Genomic DNA, 20,327 nt, shown 5'->3' on the forward strand with positions numbered 1-20,327 from the left:
AACATTTGTATTGTCGGTATGCAGTGCTTTTTCTATGGTCACAGTTACAAGACTGCTAAAAATCCTTACTGATCCCCTTACAAAAGATCCTGGTAGATTCCTCATGAGAGTTGTTGACACTTATCTTTGCATGAGGATTCATTCTTTTCAGAGGTGTAAATGCCTGATCAATCTATTGTAAAAAAAATGTTCTTGCTCTCAAAAAAAAGGTTATATTTTGTATTATCCTATATAGAAATCAGTCAAGACAGAAGGTTGTCCAAGACCATTTGGGTCCAGACCAGTGAAACTTAAAATCATTATTCATGATCCTTCAGCAAAATATTACATTGTGACCTTTTTTTTCCCAAAGTTGTCAACTCTGGAAGAGATTTGTTTTGCCCTATTATACATATGAACTAAACTTATTTGCTCTATATACACACAGTAATATACATATGTGTGTCTGTGTATATATAATGCTACACACACATATTTCCTCTAGTCATTTAGTTCAAAAATAATAACTTTTTTCCACCAGAGCGATAAGCTTTGTACACCACTACGTAATCACTTCTCTGTGTGTACTGTTGTCAGCACAAAGGGGGCCAATTACTGCTTTGTGTTAGCAGTAGGAAGTGTTTTTTTCTTGTTTTTTTTTCTTCTTTCTTTTGGAATGAAAGGGCATTAAATAATTACCCTATGTGTTTTTGTCACAAAATTGTACTCTGTGTCACTGGCATGAAGGTGTAAAATCCAGGGATTTTCTAGCATGTATTTTTGTTACTGGAACAAAGTTGTTAAACTTTTGTTGATTTTTGTGTTAAAGGGACATTGTTTACTAGTTTTCTTTGCATAAACGTTTTGTAGATGATCCATTTATATAGCCCATCTGGGTTTGTTTTTTAAAAATGTATAGTTTTGCTTAATTGTAAATACAATTGTGCTGATTTTCAGACTCCTAACCAAGCCCCAGTGTTTTAGATGTATACTGATGTATACAGACTTCAGATTGCTTCTGTTTGTATAATGGGTCTTTTCATATTCAGGGGAGGTTCTGCTCTCAACCCCTTTCAATGTGTGTCCCAGGCTAATCTCATCAGCAGTGCTAAATTGGTAGCTTCTAAATTAGTTTTTAAAAGGTTTTATACTGGATTTTTTATTTCAGTATCTGTGTATATTATTCTTTATAGTAGTGTGTATTACATGCAGTTAAAAGAAAATTGGTGTATACTGTCCCTTTAATAGTAGAAAATCCACTGTTCTGTATTAGTGGCACAAATGGGTTAAAGTACCATGACACAAAGTAACACACTTTGCCAGTGGTATCAAAGAGTTAACCATTCTGAATAGATTACTAACAGCCAAATGTTGTTTAATCATTGCTCAGTTGTAAGGAATATTTAGGACAGAGCATACAATGAAATATGCTCACTTTCTGTCTTGACAGTTAATTTATTGTGTAATATGTCCCTATAATTGATTACATTTGCTGTTCTGTAATAAGTGTTGATGGTAAAAGGTTAAATATATCCGTTAAACAAGAAACACAAAGAAAGTTTACAAGCTTGAAAACTTTATTAGAGGTAGAGATAAATAATTTACAAGGTAAAGGGGTGATTTAAAGGGTTAAGACTTTCACATTGTGCTCATTTTTTCTCTTCAGTTTATCTTCCTTACTCTTCTGTTTCCTTCTGTAAAGCAAGCACACATTGTTAAAGGGACATTAAACACTAAACAAATGTTAGACAGAATGATGCATTCAAAGAAAAGATTAGTCTGAGAATAACCTGTAGATGTATTTTTTTAAAGTTCCATTAGCTGTTTCAATATTGACAAAATAAGTGTAAAGTTTTAGGGGCCGAATTATCAAGCTCGGAATGCAGCTTGATGCCTTCAGGCTCGCCAGAAACATCAGTTATGAAGCAGCCGTATAAAGACCGCTGCTCCATAACTTGCCCGCCTGCTCTGAGGCCGCGGACATTAATCCGCCTGATCCTATACAAACGGGCTGATTGACACCCCCTGCTAGCGGCCGATTGGCTGCGAATCTGCAGGGGGCGGCATTGCACAAGCAGTTCACCAGAACTGCTTGTGCAATGATAAATGCAGACAGTGTATATCGGATCATGTCCGTCCGCACCTTAATTAATAGGCCCCTTAGTGTCTATAAAGCAATGGTAGCTGCCATGTTGTAACTTGTGTTACCTTCTCTGCTGTGGCCAATTAGGGACAGTTATACATAGGTCACTAGAGTGTGCAGCCAATGGTTGTGCTGGATTTAACAGTGTTCTGCACTTCCATTTCTAACAGCAACTGAAAAGCTCATAATTTCAGAATGGAATTACAGGAAAAGGGGGCAAATTAAATAATGAAAGTATATTGCAGTTTTTTTAGATATATGATTTATCATTTTCTATTACCATCTCAAAGTGTTTAATGTCCCTTTAAAGTCAAACATGGATAAAGAATACAGTTTTATCAATATGAAGAGAAAGGAATTAAAATGATACCTTGCCACCGACGTCACGGCTTTTAGCCCTGAGCTTATTCACTTGAGACTCCGCAATATCAGCTCTCTCTTCAGCTTCTTCAAGTTCATGCTGTACCTTCCTGAAACGGCTCAGATGGGAATTGGCTTGTTCCTCCTAATGAAAAAATAGCAAAGAGCAAATTACAGGTCACACAATTATTTGAAAGTGTATAAAACGCTTTGCAAGATAATAATGTCATAGTAAACATGAGGCATATCATACACCACATAAATGAAGGGTAAATGGACAAAACATTAGTAGAAATTAGTATTTATTAAGCCAATATTAATAGGCAGTCACTGCCTTTTTATATTTCTTATATTTCTCTACAAATAAAACAGCTTCTATAAATCTACTGAAAACAAAACTAGTAGCAATATATTTTCAGTGCAGCTTCACTGGAGGCAAATGTAGCTAAGATAATTTACTAAAACTCATTGTAACTATTCATTTTTGTTAATGCTATATCGATTAAAGGGACACTGAACCCAATTTTTTCTTTCATGATTCAGATAGAGCATGCAATTTTAAGCAACTTTCTAATTTACTCCTATTATCAATTTTTCTTCGTTCTCTTGCTATATTTATTTGAAAAAGAAGGCATCTAAGCTTTTTTTTTGGTTCAGATATCTGGACAGCACTTTTGTATTGGTGGATGAGTTTATCCACCAATCAGCAAGAACAACCCAGGTTGTTCACCAAAAATGGGCTGGCATCTAAATTTACATTTTCGCATTTCAAATAAAGATACCAAGAGAATGAAGAAAATTTGATAATAGGAGTAAATTACCAAGTTGATTAAAATGTATTGCTCTATCTGAATCATGAAAAAAAATTGGGTTCAGTTTCCCTTTAAGTTTAAATGCATTCTATAACATTATTTTCTACTACCTAAACGTAATTAAGTTTGTATAAGTAAATATTAAAATATTTATGTTAAATTTGCTGTTATGGGTTAATTACTCTATGTTCTGGTCAAAAGTAGTTAACCTTGGGAAAACAAATTATTTCAGTTAAAGCTTGGAAAGTAATTTGTGCATGTTTAGGTAACTGAAGTAAATGTTCATAACCTCTTTCATAGAAAGAATATGGTATCTAAGCATTTTACTCCCTCTTGTTCATTTCTCATGGCTTGCATACTGTAATTTTACAATACTTGTTATTTTTTTTAATAAAATATTTAAAATTGAGCGTTTTGCACTTACAGACTCCTCAGATTGTCTCTTGTAGGCCTTAACTTTCAACTGCAATTTGTCTACCAGATCCTGCAGTCTAAGCACATTCTTCCTGTCCTCCTCAGTCTGAAAAAATAAATAAATACATTTCTTAAAAAATCCTTAAAGTGAAAATTAGATTGTAACTGTAAAACAACTTAATAGTAGTAAGATTAAGACTTTATAACTAATATATATATATATATATATATATATATATATATATATATATATATATATATATATATATATATATATAAATATATTTATATACATACTTTTTATTGTTGTGACTTTACCTGATAGGTCAATTCCTTCACTCTTCTCTCATATTTGCGCACGCCCTTTATTGCTTCAGTACCACGTTTCTGTTCATTGTCCAGTTCATTTTCTAATTCACGCACCTGCAGGTCAAATTGACATTCAGAATATTCAAGATTTGCACATTTCTGTATACCAGCAGAAAAAAATATGTCTGGGAAGAATTTAAATCAGTTGATTGATATATAAATATCATTGGCAGATTTATTGTTATTTATTCACTCGATGATAAAACTGAGTCATACTCAAGCCCAATTATTACAGAATATTGAACTTACTCTAGACTCAAGTTTCTGAAGCTGCTTCTTGCCACCCTTCAGTGCCAATTGTTCAGCTTCATCAAGACGGTGCTGCAGATCCTTCACAGTTTGTTCAAGGTTCTTCTTCATTCTTTCCAAGTGGGCACTAGTGTCTTGTTCCTTCTTCAGTTCCTCTGCCATGAGGGCAGCCTAGAGTTAAAAAGACAAATGTATCAATGGGTAAAAATAAAAAATGTATCAACAAAAACATACAAAATAAAAATAAAAAAACACGTACATCTGTGATGGCTTTCTTAGCTTTCTCTTCAGCATTTCTGGATTCTTGAACTGCTTCCTCAACCTCATTTTGGAGTTGAGAGGCATCACTCTCCAGCTTCTTCTTGCTATTGATAAGGCTTGTGTTCTAAAATGTTATAAAACATATTCTGTTAATTTTGTCTTGTTACATAATCATATACTATTGAGTCTGGAAAGGGCACAAATGTTTTACCTGTGAGTGCAGGAGCTGAACACGTTCACTAGCATCCAGAAGCTCTTGTTCAGCAATTTTACGAGATCTCTCTGTTTGTTCCAGAGCAGCCCTAATCTCCTCAATTTCAGCCTGTTGCAGGGTATTTCTGCGCTCAATCACAGCAACCTGTTCCTTCAGGTCTTCCTGTCCTCTCACTGCATCATCCAGCTGCAGCTGAGCATCCTGTTAGGTAATTAAAGAGATTATTAAAATTTTCAGTTTAGACACTTCTGTCAAAAATAAAATACAATTACTCTATCTTTTAAAAAGAATACAAGACTTTACTTCACTGACTAACAATGGAATTCACTTCGGAGTTATAAAAATATATATATCCAACACAACTTCAATTTAATCGGTTTCAGTAAAATACCTTCAGCTGTGCCTGAACATTTCTGAGTTGTTTCTGAGCCTCAGCAGCTTGACGGTTGGCATGGCTAAGCTGAATCTCGAGTTCATTCAAGTCTCCTTCCATCTTCTTCTTCAGTCTCAGAGCATCATTTCTGCTTCTGATTTCTGAGTCTAAGGTGCTCTGCATGGTGTCAATAGCTCTCTGGCTGTTCCTCTTCAGTTGTTCAAGTTCTTCATCCTTCTCTGCAATTTTCCTGTCAACTTCAGATTTCACTTGATTTAATTCAAGCTGGACACGCAGAATCTTAGCTTCCTCGTGTTCCAAAGATCCCTTAAAACAAATTATATATGCAAATTTATATTAAAATGAGCAAATTAGCTATACAAGTTTTATACTACATAAATTTAGAGGATCAATTTTTTTTTATTGTTTTTATTTGGTTTTCAGTACAAAACAATATTACAAAACTTTAAGCTATCAATGTACAAAAAATTACAAACATATTTGTTGATACATATATTAGTCACTGATCATAAAATGTAAGGGGTGATTGTACGTACATGCATAGTGAAAAGAGTGGCGAAGATTCTATAACCCACATTAAATTATTGACAGAGAATACTGTTCTCAGGTAGCCTCTATGTTACAAGTGATATTAGGACATCAAGAGGAAATTAGTGGATCAATTTTATTGCCAACTTTGGTAGGATTTTTTTTGAGTTGATGGTTAGTGCACTTCTAACTATTTTTCCCCAAATTGCAAGTATGATCATTTAATTAGGTTGACTTTTTATTAAATTCTGTCATCCAAACTTTATTCAAGCTAGATTTTTACTTGTATCAATGCTTGGATTGTTTGTAAAATATATTTTCCATGACTTACCTCAGCTTCCTCCAAGGCAGCCTGCAGATCACTCTTTTCCTGTTCAACTTGTTTCTTTACTTTCTCCAACTCATTAATTGATTTTCCATATTCACCAATTTGTTCGGTCAGATCTGAAATCTCCTCTGCAAATAGAAAAAGGCAATACATTATTCCAATATCACACTTGGGGCCCAATGATATAAAGCTCTTCATTCCGGTGAAATGATCTAAAAAGTATCGTCAGTACGATGAGACCCCTCAACAAACTGTAGGAACACAATTTTTATCTTGAACCACGGTTATGTTGCTATGTAGTGTTCTGTATGTAAGAGAGATACTCCTACATTACAATATAAGGTCTAAAAAAATCCCAAACATTTTGTGTGATTTCTCTCCATGGCAGCAAGTTTTTTTTATGAAACCCCAAAATGTTCTTTTCTAAACCAGACAGAGTATACAATTTTTTTTTTCCAATTTACTTCTATTATAAAATTTGCTTCGTTCCTATGGTATTCTTTGCTGAAGAGATACCTAGGTAGGTGTCTGGAGCACTACATAACAGGAAATAGTGTTGCCATCTAGTGTTCTTGCAAATGGATAACGTTTTTAGCAAAACTGCTACCATATAGTGCTTCAGACATGTGCAAGCTCCTAAGCTTTTATCCCTGCTTTTTAAGCAAAGAAACCAAGAGAAAGAAGAAACTTTGATAATAGTAATAAGTAAATTAGAAAGTTATTTTAAATTGCATGCTTTATCGGAATTATGAAAGAAAAAAATTGGGCATTATACATGTTTCTGCTGTATTATTTTTGATAATCTATTTGTTTTGTATATTGTTGACCATTAAAGACAATAACATAAAAAATGAATTGCCATCTGATCAGTTGTGTTTTCTGTCAAATAAACATACGTTGCAGATTCTTGTTTTCCCGTTTCAAGGTTTCAACTTGTTCCAAAGACTCCTCATAAGCATTCTTCATCTTGAAGATCTCTGTGCTCAGTGAACGGGCTTCTTTGAGAGCTGCCTCTAGTTCGGCCTGTCCCTCTTCATATTTCTGTTTCCATTCCACCAGAACCTGTTAAAAACAAGTATTTTTCATCAATTAAGATGTTTCAGTCATTTAATTTTACTTGATTTAAAATTGTTTAACAAATACAAATGAAAATGGCAAATATGGTATTTATAAAGCATAGATTAATAGTCATAAGAACATGTACCTTATCAAAGTTCCTTTGCTTCTTGTCAAGAGCAGCTGCTGCACTATTTGCTCTCTCAACATCCACCATCAGGTCCTCCACTTCAGACTGCAGCCTCTGTTTGGTCTTTTCCAAGGATGCACATTTAGAGTTCACAGCCTCTACTTGCTCCTCAGCATCTTGTAACCGCTGAGCAAGCTTCTTCCTGAAAATGCATAAAAAAAATAAAAATAAAGATTTTTATGAAGAGTTTTTTTTTTTAGTTCTTGCGCTTTTTTATTTAGGTAGTATGAACATACTTGGCCTCTTCCAACTCTTCAGTCCTCTGAATGGCATCTGTTTCATATTTGGTTCTCCATTGAGCAACTTCGCCATTTGCTTTAGACAAAGTGCGCTGAAGCTCAGCCTTTGCTTCTTGTTCCTCTTCATACTGCTCACGGAGCAGGTCATTGTCATGGCGAGATGATTGCAGTGCATGAGCAAGGGCATTCTTAGCCTGTAATCATAAAAAATATATCCTTTTATTTATGTAAAACGTGATATTTTTCATTTAAAGGGACATTATACACTCATTTTTTCTTTGCATAAATGTTTTGTAGATAATCTATTTATATAGCCCATAAAGTTTTTTTTTTTTAATTAATGTATAGTTTTGCTTATTTTTAAATAACATTGCTCTGATTTTCAGACTCCTAACCAAGCCCCAAAGTTTTATGTGAATACGCTCGACTACCTACTCCAGCTTGCTCCTGTTTGTGTAAAGAGTCTTTTCATATGCAAAAGAAGGGGGAGGGGGGGGAGTGTCTTATTTGCCACTTGCAGTGGGCTTTCCAGCTACCTTTTCAACAGAGCCAAAGTGACAGCTTCTAAGTAAGTTTTTAAACAGTTTTATACTGGATTTTTATATCAGTATCTGTGCATATTATTCTTTATAGTAGTGTCTATTACATGCAGTTATATGAAAATGAGTGTATACTGTCCCTTTAATCTTATAAGATATTAACACAACTTTAGTTTATCATCAAATAAAAAATGCTATTAAATTTATTAGTTATGTCACAAAAGTATTGTGGTGTAATACAGGTTATTAGATGCTTTGGTAAACATTAAAATTATGTATTTATACCTTTGTCTCCTCTTCTAGTTGCCTCTTCAGCTCTTCTACTTGCTGAGTGAATCCCTGCTTTCCTCTTGACAGCTGTGAAACCAGAGACTCCTTTTCTTCAAGTTGACGTGAAAGCTCACCTGTAAGTGATAATTATTTCAGTTTAAATTAAGTATTAAGACAATTTTTTTATAAGGGTTAAAAGGGATATGGTATATTACAAGGTTTTTAAATGGAAAGGGTTATAATGTAATAAATAATATATATATATATATATATATATATATATATATATATATATATATATATATATATACTGGAGTGGAAAAATATTTTACTAGTCAAGGGTTTAAAGCTACTAGCCCAGAAGGAAAAAGTTCCTAGTCCACTCAATGTTAAAGATAGGAAAAAGTAACATTTCTAAGTCGTCCGGGACCAGTGGACCACTGGAAATTTCAAGGATTTTCGTTCCTGGTAGAGCGCTTCTCTCTTTGTGTGTGTGTGTATGTGTGTGTGTCTAAATATTTGTCTAAATGTGTGTATGTGGTATACATTATACGTGTATATATATATATATGTATATATATATATATATATATATATATATATATATATATATATATGTATATATATATAAAAATATATATATATAAATACACATAAATACGCACACACACACACATATATATATACATACTGTATTACTGTATATATATATATATACACACACATACATACACACTTTGGAGCCCTTTCCACTCAAATACCTTAAAACTTGTAAAATCATGTTTAGTCAATTTTAATATTTTATAATGTGTTTTACTGTGTATGTACTGTAATTTTTTTACATTACAATGTTTTTCTTTAAGAAGAAAATGTTGTTTGTGCTCTTAAATATATATTTCTACATATCTATACTTGTATATATTCATATAGATATATAGTTATAGATCTATATTTTACAAAAAATAATTATATATATATATATATATATATATATATATATATATATATATATATATATTTCTAATAATACAAAGATTTTTTTTTCTATGTGAAGAGCATTGGAATGTAAAATATTTATAATTACCTTTGGGTTTAGCGCTGTGGGTCGAATGTGGTGTTGAGTTAGCACGGTCATAATATCGGATTTTGCTCCCACACAATTAATTTACTTTCAACTTGTAATATGAGCACTAACCCAACCCGTTAAATGTTTACTTTGAGCTGTGTTTGCTCACTATTGAAAACGTTATTTAGCATGCCAGTTGTAATTTAGCCCTTAATTGTTTTCATATTTATTTAATTGTAGTAATTTATTTTGATGAAAAGCTTTATTTTTTAGATATAATATACAGTAAAGGTGTTTCAGTACCATAGTTTCTTGAATTAATGTAAGTATTTAATTTTAAGTTTCATTACACCATACATATTGCTTTTGAATGTTGTTATAACATGAATGTTAACGATTGAATATCAAATCTAACTTCTTAAAATATATATATATGTATGTATAGGTGTGTGCGTGTAATTTTAGTATATTATATACCATTCTCAGTCTGCAGTCGTGCTTTCTGAGTACTGATGTCATTGAGAAGTCGTTGATGCTCATCATCCTTTGCCTTCACTTCACTGAGTTGGTCCTCAATTACTCTGTTAAGTTTTTCAAGGTTGGCCTTCAGGACAAATATAAAATGTTATCCTAATACCTATAATTTATTCTGTTACTTAGCAGTTATTCAAAAATTTAAAAATTCTTAAAACACTTTTTTACCTTTGATTTGGAGACATTCTCCAAGTTGCTAGCGAGGTCATCAATTTCCATCTTAAACTCGCTCTTTTCTTTCTCAAGCTTCTGCTTAACACGTTGCAAGTTATCAATTTGTTCCCCAAGCTCAGCAACACTGTCAGCATGTTTCTTGCGCAAAGATGCAGATATGGCTTCATTCTGAAGTGTGGCCTCTTCCAGGTCACGTCTTAATTTCTGGAACTCAGCTTCACGTTTCTTGTTCACCTCAATCTGGGCAGATGTTGCTCCTCCCGCCTCTTCTAGCCTCTCACTGATTTCCTCTAGTTCCCTGGAGAGATCAGCCCTCTGTTTCTCAACCTTGGCACGAGCTGCACGTTCAGCTTCTATCTCCTCCTCAAGTTCTTCAATACGAGCCTAGGAGGTGGAAAAGAACATTCATTTAAAATAAAATAAAAATAAAGTACTATGTATAGTCCATAATCTATATTCTGCAATCATACCTGCAGTTCCTTGATCTTTTTCTGCAGCTGAGAACCAAGTGTTTGTTCATCCTCAATTTTGCTTTGCAGCTGGCTGATTTCAAAGTCCTTCCTGCATTAAAAAAATAGTATTAGTTATTTTACAAAATTAGAAATACTTACGATTTGTTTAATAATAATAAACATAAATGTACTAACTTCTTTAGTTTTTCATCTGTTTGCTGCTTGTCATTTTCAAGATCCATGACTGTTTCCTGAGACAGCTTAAGATCACCTTCAAGTTTTCTCTTGGCTCTTTCAAGGTCAAGACGAAGTTTCTTCTCTTGTTCCAGGGAGCCTTCCAACTATTGGATGCAAATTCATTTTTAGTTTTAGAACTATGCTTTGAAAACAATTAAACAAAATAAAAAGTACCATTATTGCTTACATCATCTACTTGTTGTTCCAGCTTAGTTTTAGCCTTTGTCAAAGAGCTGACTTTGTCCTCTTCAGCCTGAAGATCATCAAGTGTTTGTTGGTGAGCCTCTTGGAGTGCTTTCTTTTCCTTGGACACCTTTGAGATGTTCTCATCAAGTGCTGCCAATTCTTCAGTAAGATTTTTAACCTAAATGTAGACCAAAATACCAATATTAGGTACAATTACAATTGTAATATTTCCATTAGCATATAGTACTGATGCCTTGAAACCATTGATCTAACCTTGTTTTCTGTGGCATGCTTTTCCTTTTCAACTTTAGCCAAGGTAAGCTCCAGGTCATCAATGTCTTTCTTCAGCTCTGAGCATTCGTCCTCCAACTTCCTCTTCTTGGCTGTTAGCTCAGCATTGCTTTCCTCCTCATCCTCAAGTCTCTCTGTGATTTCCTTGATCTTAGACTCCAGTTGGATTTTGGCTTTAATGAGCCCTTCACATCTTTCTTCAGCATCAGCCAGGCTTTCACCTTCCTATATCAATATGAGTTGCACATCAGCAAGCTGCATTACTAAAGTGAATTTATTTATTTAAACATATGTTCATATTTGTTTTTACTTACAGACTGGGATTGTAGGAGTAATTCATTCTTCTCCTGCAGAAGGGCAATCATTTTTTCTTCTAGTTCCTTCTTTTTTGCTTCTGCCTTGACCAGAGCCTCCTTGGTTTTTTCAAACTCCTCTTTCATGTTTGCCATTTCCTTTTCAGTCTCAGCACTCTTCAAAAGAGGTTTAATTTTGAAGTACAGCTTCATCCATGGCCAGTGTTTGACATTTGTGAAAGATCTGACATTGTACTGGATGATGAAGATTGCCTCTCTTTGTGGTAAAAAACAGATTGTTAGAATGTGTATAACAAAACTGTACAGCAGAAAAAAACATATGGAAAAAGGATAACACAATGTAAATAATACCTTCTTTCCATCATCTTTTTAAATTCAATTCTCATCAGGTATCCTCTGCAAAGAGCTTGAGTGCAAGTGATGAGCTTTGCCAATTTTTCATCTCTCATTTCTTCCAAGGTACCCAGAAGACCAGCCTTGAAGAACACCTTTAAGCAAAGACGACCATATAAACATTTTGAAAAAAGATGCTGTATTAGTAAATTAATTAATATGTAGTTATTTGTACCTTGGTGTGTCCAAATTTGTACTGAGTGTGATCAACATCAATAGATCCCAAAAGTTTCTCAGAAGCTTTCTTGCTGTCAATGAACTCTCCAGTTGGGATTGCACTTGCATTCAGTACCTTGTACCTTTTAGCAAAACAAGTTAAAAGAGAATTAAATATATCATGCATATTAAAATGAGCATTTAAATACTTGAAACATTTTTGCTTAATTATTAATGTTGATTAAACTGATATTAAAGTTATTTTGATGAAAGAAATATTAAAAATAATATTGTTTACTTGATTTAGAAAATAAAAAGGAATACATGAAACTCTTCGATCAATTGCTCACTTAATAAATACATCTCTATTAGATTTATGGGCGAAAGTTAAAATGGCATTGTAAAATATAAAGTTAAGTGTCTATTTTTTATAAAACAGATATACTTTGAGGGATGAAACAAAGTTAGGATATTTACCGTTGTTTAAAGTCAGCATAGAGGATTCTGCTTGGGAATCCTTTTCTGCAGATTCTGATACCTTCCAACACACCGTTGCATCTCAGCTGGTGGATAATCAGATGGTTTTCCATAATACCTGGTGGCAAATAATAATATTAGTTACAACAGACAGGTGTGTAGGGAGTGACAAAATTAAGTAAAAATAATTGGCATTTCATTAAGTGAAAAGGGATACTTTACCAGGAGTCTTAGACTCATTTGGAATCAGACAGCGTACAAAATGAGGATGAGTGCTTCTCAAGGTGGTCATCAGCTTGTTCAAATTTTCCTGAAAGATAAATATATTAGAATTTATATTTTCCATTTGTTTAACTATGTTTGCAATCATTCCTTAGGATTTACATATGCTAAGTGAAAACTATCTTATAGGTTATAGAGATACTGACCCTGAACAAAGCAGACACTGTCTGGAAAGCACCACCCTTCTTCTTCTTTCCACCCTTTCCACCACTATCAGCTGTTTAAGAACATATTGAAATGATTAATTTCACAAAACTCTCTAATTTTTAACACTAGAACAAAAGCTGAAAACAGAAATTAAATAATTACCTTCTGGAGCATTATGTGCGGCGTAGAGGAAGGCCAACAGTTTCACTGAAGACTTCTGGTAGAGCTGTACAACTGAATCGTTCAGTGGATCCTTATTCTTTTCCAGCCAGCCGCTAATGTTATAATCCACAGTACCAGCATAATGAACCAGAGAGAAGTGAGCTTCAGGTCTTCCTTTGACAGGCTTGGGCTTCTCAAAGTTCTTGCACTTGCCCAGATGCTGTTCATACAGTTTGTTCTTGAAGGAAGTGTCAGTAGCCTTGGGGAACATGCACTCTTCTTCAAGGATTGAGAAAATGCCCATAGGCTGTAAATACAAATTACATCTGGTAAATTCAATACAAAATTGTATTTGTTTCTTAGTACCAAGAAGAAATATTTAATTTTAGGACTCACCTTCTCAATAAGCTCAATGCAGGCAGCCAGATCCATACCAAAGTCAATGAATTCCCAGTCAATTCCTTCTTTCTTGTACTCCTCCTGTTCCAGGACGAACATGTGGTGGTTGAAGAACTGTTGCAGTTTTTCATTGGTGAAGTTGATGCAGAGCTGCTCCAAGCTGTTGAACTGTAAATGCCAAAGTAAATGTAAGAAATGTATTCCATTGTTTGTTTGATATACACTATCAGTATAGCAATAGAATATTTGTTTGATGACTTACATCAAAAATTTCAAATCCAGCAATATCCAGCACACCAATGAAGAACTGTCTGGGCTGCTTAGTATCAAGCTGTTGGTTGATACGTGTCACCATCCACAAGAACAGTTTCTCAAAAACAGACTTGCAGAGAGCACCCACAGCGTTGTAGACCTAAGGGAAATAACAGTAAAATAAAGTAGTGAACTCTAAAACTGAACTTTTGAATCTTTTTAATTCATCTGGTCATTTATTTATTTTTTAAATTACCTGTGGCACAGTCTGACCCTTAGTAACATATTCATTGCCGACTTTTACTCTTGGGTAGCACAATGCTTTTAGCATATCAGCTGAGTTCAGGCCCATCAAATAGGCAATTTTGTCAGCAACTGCAAATAGAAAGATATACTTTTAGTCTCTGAGCTAGTCATTAACATTTTAGCTGAGCAACAGATAGCAATAGCACAAACCTTCAGTGCCCTCAGGCTCGGCCTGTTCCTCTCTTTGCTTATTCTTGAATTTCAAGTTTCCATGATGCATGACTGCACCGGTCATTTTGTAGATTCCAATCTTTTCATCTGAGTTGAAACCAAGGACATCAATGGCACTCTGTGGATTAAAACACAATGTTCATTTGCTTTCAATATTGAAAGTAATGTGCTGTTGTTGTCAAGCATATACTTAATACTACTTACATCTGTGGCCAGAAATTCTTCCACATCATCAATACTCTTCACAACAATCTCACCCTGACTGATGGAAGGATAGTCATATGGGTTTGTGGTAATCAGAAGCATCTCTAAAAAACAACAGAGATACACAACATTAGACATGAAGTATACTGAGAAGTTATATGATTGATTAATGTGACACTTAAAGTTAATCTAATTATAAATGGCTTCTTAATATTGTTTATAATTGGGGAGGTAGAATTTTACTTTGAAGAAGAAAAAAAATAATGAGAAATTACCAACAATCTCTGGTTTTGCATTTGTCATGATCTGGTAGAAGATGTGGTAGCTTCTTTCAGCTGACAGTTGGAAAGTAACTCTGGACTTCTCTAGCAGATCTTTAGAAAAATATAGTGAAATACAGATTAATAAAACAAAATACTTTCTCTGGAATGATCATAAAGTCATGAGCAAATTGTTTCTTACATGTCTCAATATCAGCTGAAGACAGTTTTCCAGTGGTTCCAAAGTGAATTCTAATGAATTTACCCTAAATATCAACAATTAAGGAAAACAAGGTTACCATAATAGAAACACGATTAAACCGATGCGAACTAGGAAATCTATATTATATTACTTACGAAACGAGATGAGTTGTCATTTCTCACTGTCTTGGCATTACCGAAGGCTTCCAGCAGAGGGTTGGCCTGGATGATTTGATCTTCCAGACTTCCCTAAAATCAAATATTCCTTTTATTTAGGTTGCACCAAATTCTAAGTTGATAGATTGCACTATATTGCCTCTAATAATAAAATTTGTCTCATTTATAAGGTTGGATTATAGGTGATGTCAATATAAATCAATGTAATTCTCATAATTATTTTAATTTTAAAAATTTAATTTAATCTGAGTTATATAGGCAAAACATTTTTTTAATAAAAAGCCTTTCATTCATAAAAGCCCATCCTCTCCAAATTACGTTTTGTGTGTTAGTAAGATTAACAAATACATTGCAATGGGATCCATGATTTTACTATTATATTGGGCAATTTAATATTGAAATGAAGGAACAGTTTTTTTAAATACATTTTACTATAATCAGTGTAACTGATTCAGCTATCTTTTAAAGGGACTTGAAACCCAATTCCTTTCTTTCATGATTTAGAAACGGCATATAATATTAAACAACTTTCCAATTTACTGCTATTGTCCAATTTTCTTAATCCTCTTGATATCCTTAGTTGAAAAGCATATCTAAATATGCTCTATAGCTGCTGATTGGTGGCTGCACATAGATGCCTTGTGTGATTGGCGCATACATTTTCATTATTATTTCTTCAACAAAGGATATTTGAAGAATGAAGCAAACTAAATAATAGAAGTAAATTGTAATGTTTTTTAAATTGTATTCTCTATCTGAATCATGAAATAAACATTTTTCGTTTCATGTCCCTTTACCTTAAGGAACTAGTGTAGATATATAGATTCTATTATACCTGCAAACTGTTGGTGAGCTCCTTTTTCTTTCCAGCGTCTCCAAGAGCTGCAATTGTTGCAAAGTACTGGATGACACGCTTGGTGTTCACAGTCTTACCGGCACCAGATTCTCCACTGGAGATGAAAGGAAAATAAACGTTCAGTCTAATAAATGAAGATACAATGCTAATATACAGACTGAATATGCAGATGAAACATTTTACTTACGTAATCAGGACAGACTGATTTTCACGATCTGGGGACAAAGGAGAAAAATTAAACATTCGTAATCATATAAGTGAACTAATCTACATATAGATGTGTTAGATATGCAGATATTTCTAAATAAGTTAATAAAGGAATGATACCTGTTAACATGGCCTGATAGGCATTATCAGAGAGGGCGAAGATATGTGGTGGGGCTTCCATACGCTTCTTCCCTCTGTAGCCGGCAACAACCTCTGGGTTGTACACTGGCAGCCATTTGTATGGATTGACAGTGACACAGAAAAGACCAGAGTATGTCTGAAAGGTATCACAGAAAAACAAGAATGTTTATTCTAAATGCTTTATAGATTGTTAGACACTTAATTCTGAGTCTTATCCAATTTATCTTATAGTTTAAATAAACACACTTACCTATTTGATGTTTTTTTACAAGCTAAAATGTTTTATATTATAACTGACTAGATATTTCAGTAATTATAAGATTTGAGACTTCAGTTAAAAGTAACCAGACTTACGTAAATCATCCATGCTGCATAACGTTCTTTGAGATTGTACAGCACAGAGGCTTCATTCAGATGGGTCATCATGGCCATGTCTTCAATTTTATCATACTTGGGGGGATTTTGAGGGTAAACTTGACTGTCTTTAACAGTTACGGTCTAGAATGAAAAGAATAAATAATTAAATTGAATGCACTTAAACGTGTAACTTAGCCCTATTAAGCTAAAAATCTTTTTTTCTTACCCTGCCATCATCAGTTTTGACAGTGACTTTGCTATCTTCCCGAGCAGTGATTAAACCTTTCACATAAAGCTCCTTTTGGTCATCCACATAACAGGTGTTCTTGGCATCAAAAGGCTTGCTCTGGGCCTCCAATCTCTCTTTATCAGATTTGCGGAGAAATTGAGCGGCCTCTCCGAAGACGGACATTTCCCCGTCACCCATGGCTGCAAGTCCCTGCAACAGATTAAAGGTTTTGCTATGGAGGACATATTTGTGAAATAGACCATAATGTTGCAATAATTAAGTTAAAATAATTTTAGTGTAAATTGCACCCAATATGCATTTTGACTTTTCCCCTAAATTGAACAACTCTTTTATGTTGTTACCTGGCATAACTGCATATTTATCTTGTGCTATGGCATTATCTAAAGTAATACAATATGAATACAGCCTTATTAAAATGGGGCCTTTATTAATTTACACAGGATCCATAAGTTAATAAAGGTCCCATTTGAATAAGGCTGGATTCATTTTGTATTACTTTAGAATCAAGTGGAATGTGGCATTCCTGAATTATTTGCCTTTGAAGACTTTCTGGTTGTGTGCTGTCTTCCAACTATCTAACATTACTATGGCATTGTATTACATGATTGGAAAATTATAGTGTCACATACTCATTTCATATTTATGCAATTAATGAAATAATTTACTAATTAGTAATGAGGTGGATGGTCTATCCCAGGTAATGAATCAGATTATAAATCTTTCAGTTGAAAAATGTATATGCATTGATATTAAATATTTTAGTAGAGAGTTTTGTATAAAAAAGAATCACACTGATAACTGATACAGATGTGCTTTACTATTTAAATGCAGAACATGTGTTTGTAATAAAGATATCTAACCTATTTTGTTCTTGTAAAAATGGTTTAAGTTCTACATAGTTTTAAAATATTGCTGAAATATTTCAACTTTCTATATTTTGCCTATTTTAACATGTATATTAGCAAAGTCATTGGGTTGTCAGCCGCATTACAAAAATCAGTATAGGTGTTATAAAAAGTAAAACATATTGTGTTCTAGATACATTTTACCGTGTTTTTATTTTCATGTGAATATTCCTTATACTGATATAAAGTAGTAATTATAGCTCAACAGCAATCCCATCTTTATAAAAAAATATTTTCTCCTTTTACTAGCTTTTAACAGTATGCAAGCAGATTTAATATGACTTGTTTCTTATTCTATAACATCTGCTTTATTCGTTTTATTTAAAGAAGTGTAAAAACATAAAACTTGTTTTTGAAACTGAAGGTTTACAGCTAAAACTTTTCATAGTAGTAAAAATAAATGCTTTTATTAAAAAAAATCTAGTTAAAACTGCTACAGAATCAAAACTGAATCAAGGCTATAAAACCACAGGAGCTTAGAGTTGCTGTCTGTAAATGTCAACTGTTGAATTGGCAGTTTACTAATAGCTAAAATGTAGAAATTTAACACTTACAGCACTTTACAGTTTTATTTTTGTTTCTTTTAAAAATCTTGTCTATATAGTCATTAATTAGAAATTGGATCATTTAAAATTATTTATTGCAAGCACCCTAGGATCTAAAACCCTGAAGAATAATTGTTTTATTTTTTTATTTTCAATTTTAGGCTGTCAACTATTAGTAATGTGCTCCTCATTCCAGTTATGCTGTTGAATGGGAGTTTTTATTAATCAGTAATTTCTTTGTGTGTATTTTTTTTTTCTTGCAATAAATATATATATATAGCTGTGAATACTATGATAGTGTTTTATGTATCACAATTATATTAAAAAAAAAACAGCAAAATGACCTTATTACCACTTACCTTTCAGTGCTGATGAGGCCAAAAAAATATTATGTCCCCTTTAAACAAAAAATATTTGCAGTTAGTTGTAAAATGTAATTCATGGTAGACATCCTAGAGAACTTATTTAATTTAATATTTCTGCCAGCCATAACAGGGACAACATTATATGTTAGATATTTTTATATATCCTTAAAATAATTTTAAGATTTTTCTAGAAGTACAGATGTTTGTAACAAACAAGAAGACAAACAAATGGAAATTAATGTATGCACTATACAGTTAAACATTTAAATCCCCCTGTTTTCTTAAAGAATTTGTTTTAGTTGTAAATCATTTACTATATACCCATGTACAGCGCTGTGGAATATGTTGGCGCTTCATAAATAAAGTATAATATATAAAAAAAAAAAATTATGATTTTGAGTGCTTCTAATAATTTGCAATACAGCATAAATTAATATATTCCCAGGGGCTGGAAAGTCATGTTTGCTTTTACAGTTTTTCTCATTTATAAAAATGAACAAAACACAATGTAAGTGTTAATGCTGCATCTCTCAGGCTCTTACATTACGACATGCATGTACTCACCAAGGACTGAAAGGTAAACTGCTTAGGACTCAAGGAAGGTTTATATAGCTAAGTACCCTGCCTACTCAGCAGTGTTTCCTCTATTTTAGTGGTCTCTACATTACCTTAACAGTGCACCCAAACCAAAAGTTGTCTGTTCATCACGAGTAAAAATAACTCTCATAATTTTACATAGCAGGAGACTTTGAATGCCCAAAGATATAGCAAAGCAACTGTTCAGTGCTGCTCTGTTACTTGGGTGGGATTGATTTCACAGAGTTCACAAAGTGCTCTCAATCAAACAATTACTCTATAGCAAACAAACAACTCTATTCTATATAAAAAAAACTTTATTCAACAGTTAACAATTCAATGTGGGAGAAATAGAGAAAAAAAAAAGAAAAGAAATTTGACATGGAACTTGAAGTGGACAGAAAGTTATTTTCACTTTAACTACAGTTGCTTTAATGGAACAAACATACTTTTTTTTCACAGCATTTTTTAAGTTTTTGATAAGGCAGGGATTAAGTTTATGAAGTTGTTTTTTAATGTTTAATTTTGTTATACCACTCCATTAACTTCAATTTTAATAAAACATAGTCTTCATGTTTGCTTTTGGTAAGTAATTGATTTAGCATAAATATATTAAGGAAGCAGAAGAATATAGAAAACATGTTTTTGTAATGTTTTATTTTGTGTTACATGTATCCTATATTCTTTTGCTTAGTTAATATATTTATTTTACATCAATGACTTATTAGACACAAACATGAACACTGTAGTATTTTAAAGAAAGTCAAAAGCTAGACTTGATTAATTTATCATTTTAGAAAAGATCTAATATAGCTGATAACATAATGTGTCAGTTATATAGTTACTTATGATTAGTATTATCACCTTTATGCATTTTCCACTGCAAAATCTATGTAGGTAAAATTAAAAAAAAGCATTTAACAGCCATAGATTTTTTTT

General features: G+C 33.0%; 1 protein-coding gene across 1 annotated transcript; it reads right to left on the minus strand.

Annotated features, from left to right (window-relative positions):
* Positions 1-1,538: 1,538 nt before the first annotated feature.
* LOC128642602 (myosin-4-like) lies at positions 1,539-18,957 on the minus strand. The gene is made up of 40 exons (XM_053695372.1): positions 18,807-18,957; positions 16,974-17,186; positions 16,745-16,888; positions 16,370-16,526; positions 16,230-16,257; positions 16,022-16,136; positions 15,166-15,258; positions 15,011-15,074; positions 14,824-14,922; positions 14,549-14,652; positions 14,324-14,462; positions 14,124-14,242; positions 13,878-14,027; positions 13,613-13,783; positions 13,217-13,523; positions 13,054-13,124; positions 12,848-12,935; positions 12,626-12,743; positions 12,168-12,291; positions 11,951-12,087; positions 11,600-11,855; positions 11,268-11,510; positions 10,996-11,172; positions 10,767-10,912; positions 10,590-10,680; positions 10,114-10,503; positions 9,889-10,015; positions 8,361-8,479; positions 7,534-7,730; positions 7,256-7,439; positions 6,948-7,113; positions 6,055-6,179; positions 5,193-5,501; positions 4,799-5,002; positions 4,586-4,711; positions 4,327-4,497; positions 4,027-4,131; positions 3,719-3,814; positions 2,493-2,627; positions 1,539-1,673 (listed from the first exon to the last, which is right to left on the minus strand). Exons 2-40 carry the CDS (start codon positions 17,172-17,174, stop codon positions 1,656-1,658), a joined length of 5,814 nt encoding a protein of 1,937 aa, XP_053551347.1. The 5' UTR covers positions 17,175-17,186; positions 18,807-18,957; the 3' UTR covers positions 1,539-1,655.
* Positions 18,958-20,327: the final 1,370 nt, after the last annotated feature.

The sequence above is a fragment of the Bombina bombina genome, chromosome 12, assembly GCF_027579735.1.
Source record: "Bombina bombina isolate aBomBom1 chromosome 12, aBomBom1.pri, whole genome shotgun sequence".
In the NCBI taxonomy this organism is placed as follows: Eukaryota; Metazoa; Chordata; class Amphibia; order Anura; family Bombinatoridae; genus Bombina; species Bombina bombina.

What these genes read in the sequence shown, in the direction of transcription:
- LOC128642602 (XM_053695372.1), bottom strand. Translation starts at nt 17,174, where the DNA reads ATGGGTGACGGGGAAATGTCCGTCTTCGGAGAGGCCGCTCAATTTCTC. An exon ending in GAAGAGTTGGAAGAGGCCAA is followed by an intron (nt 7,440 to 7,533) that starts GTATGTTCATAC and finishes ATGCATTTTCAG; the next exon opens with GAAGAAGCTTGCTCAGCGGT. An exon ending in CTGCCTTGGAGGAAGCTGAG is followed by an intron (nt 5,502 to 6,054) that starts GTAAGTCATGGA and finishes ATTTGTTTTAAG; the next exon opens with GGATCTTTGGAACACGAGGA.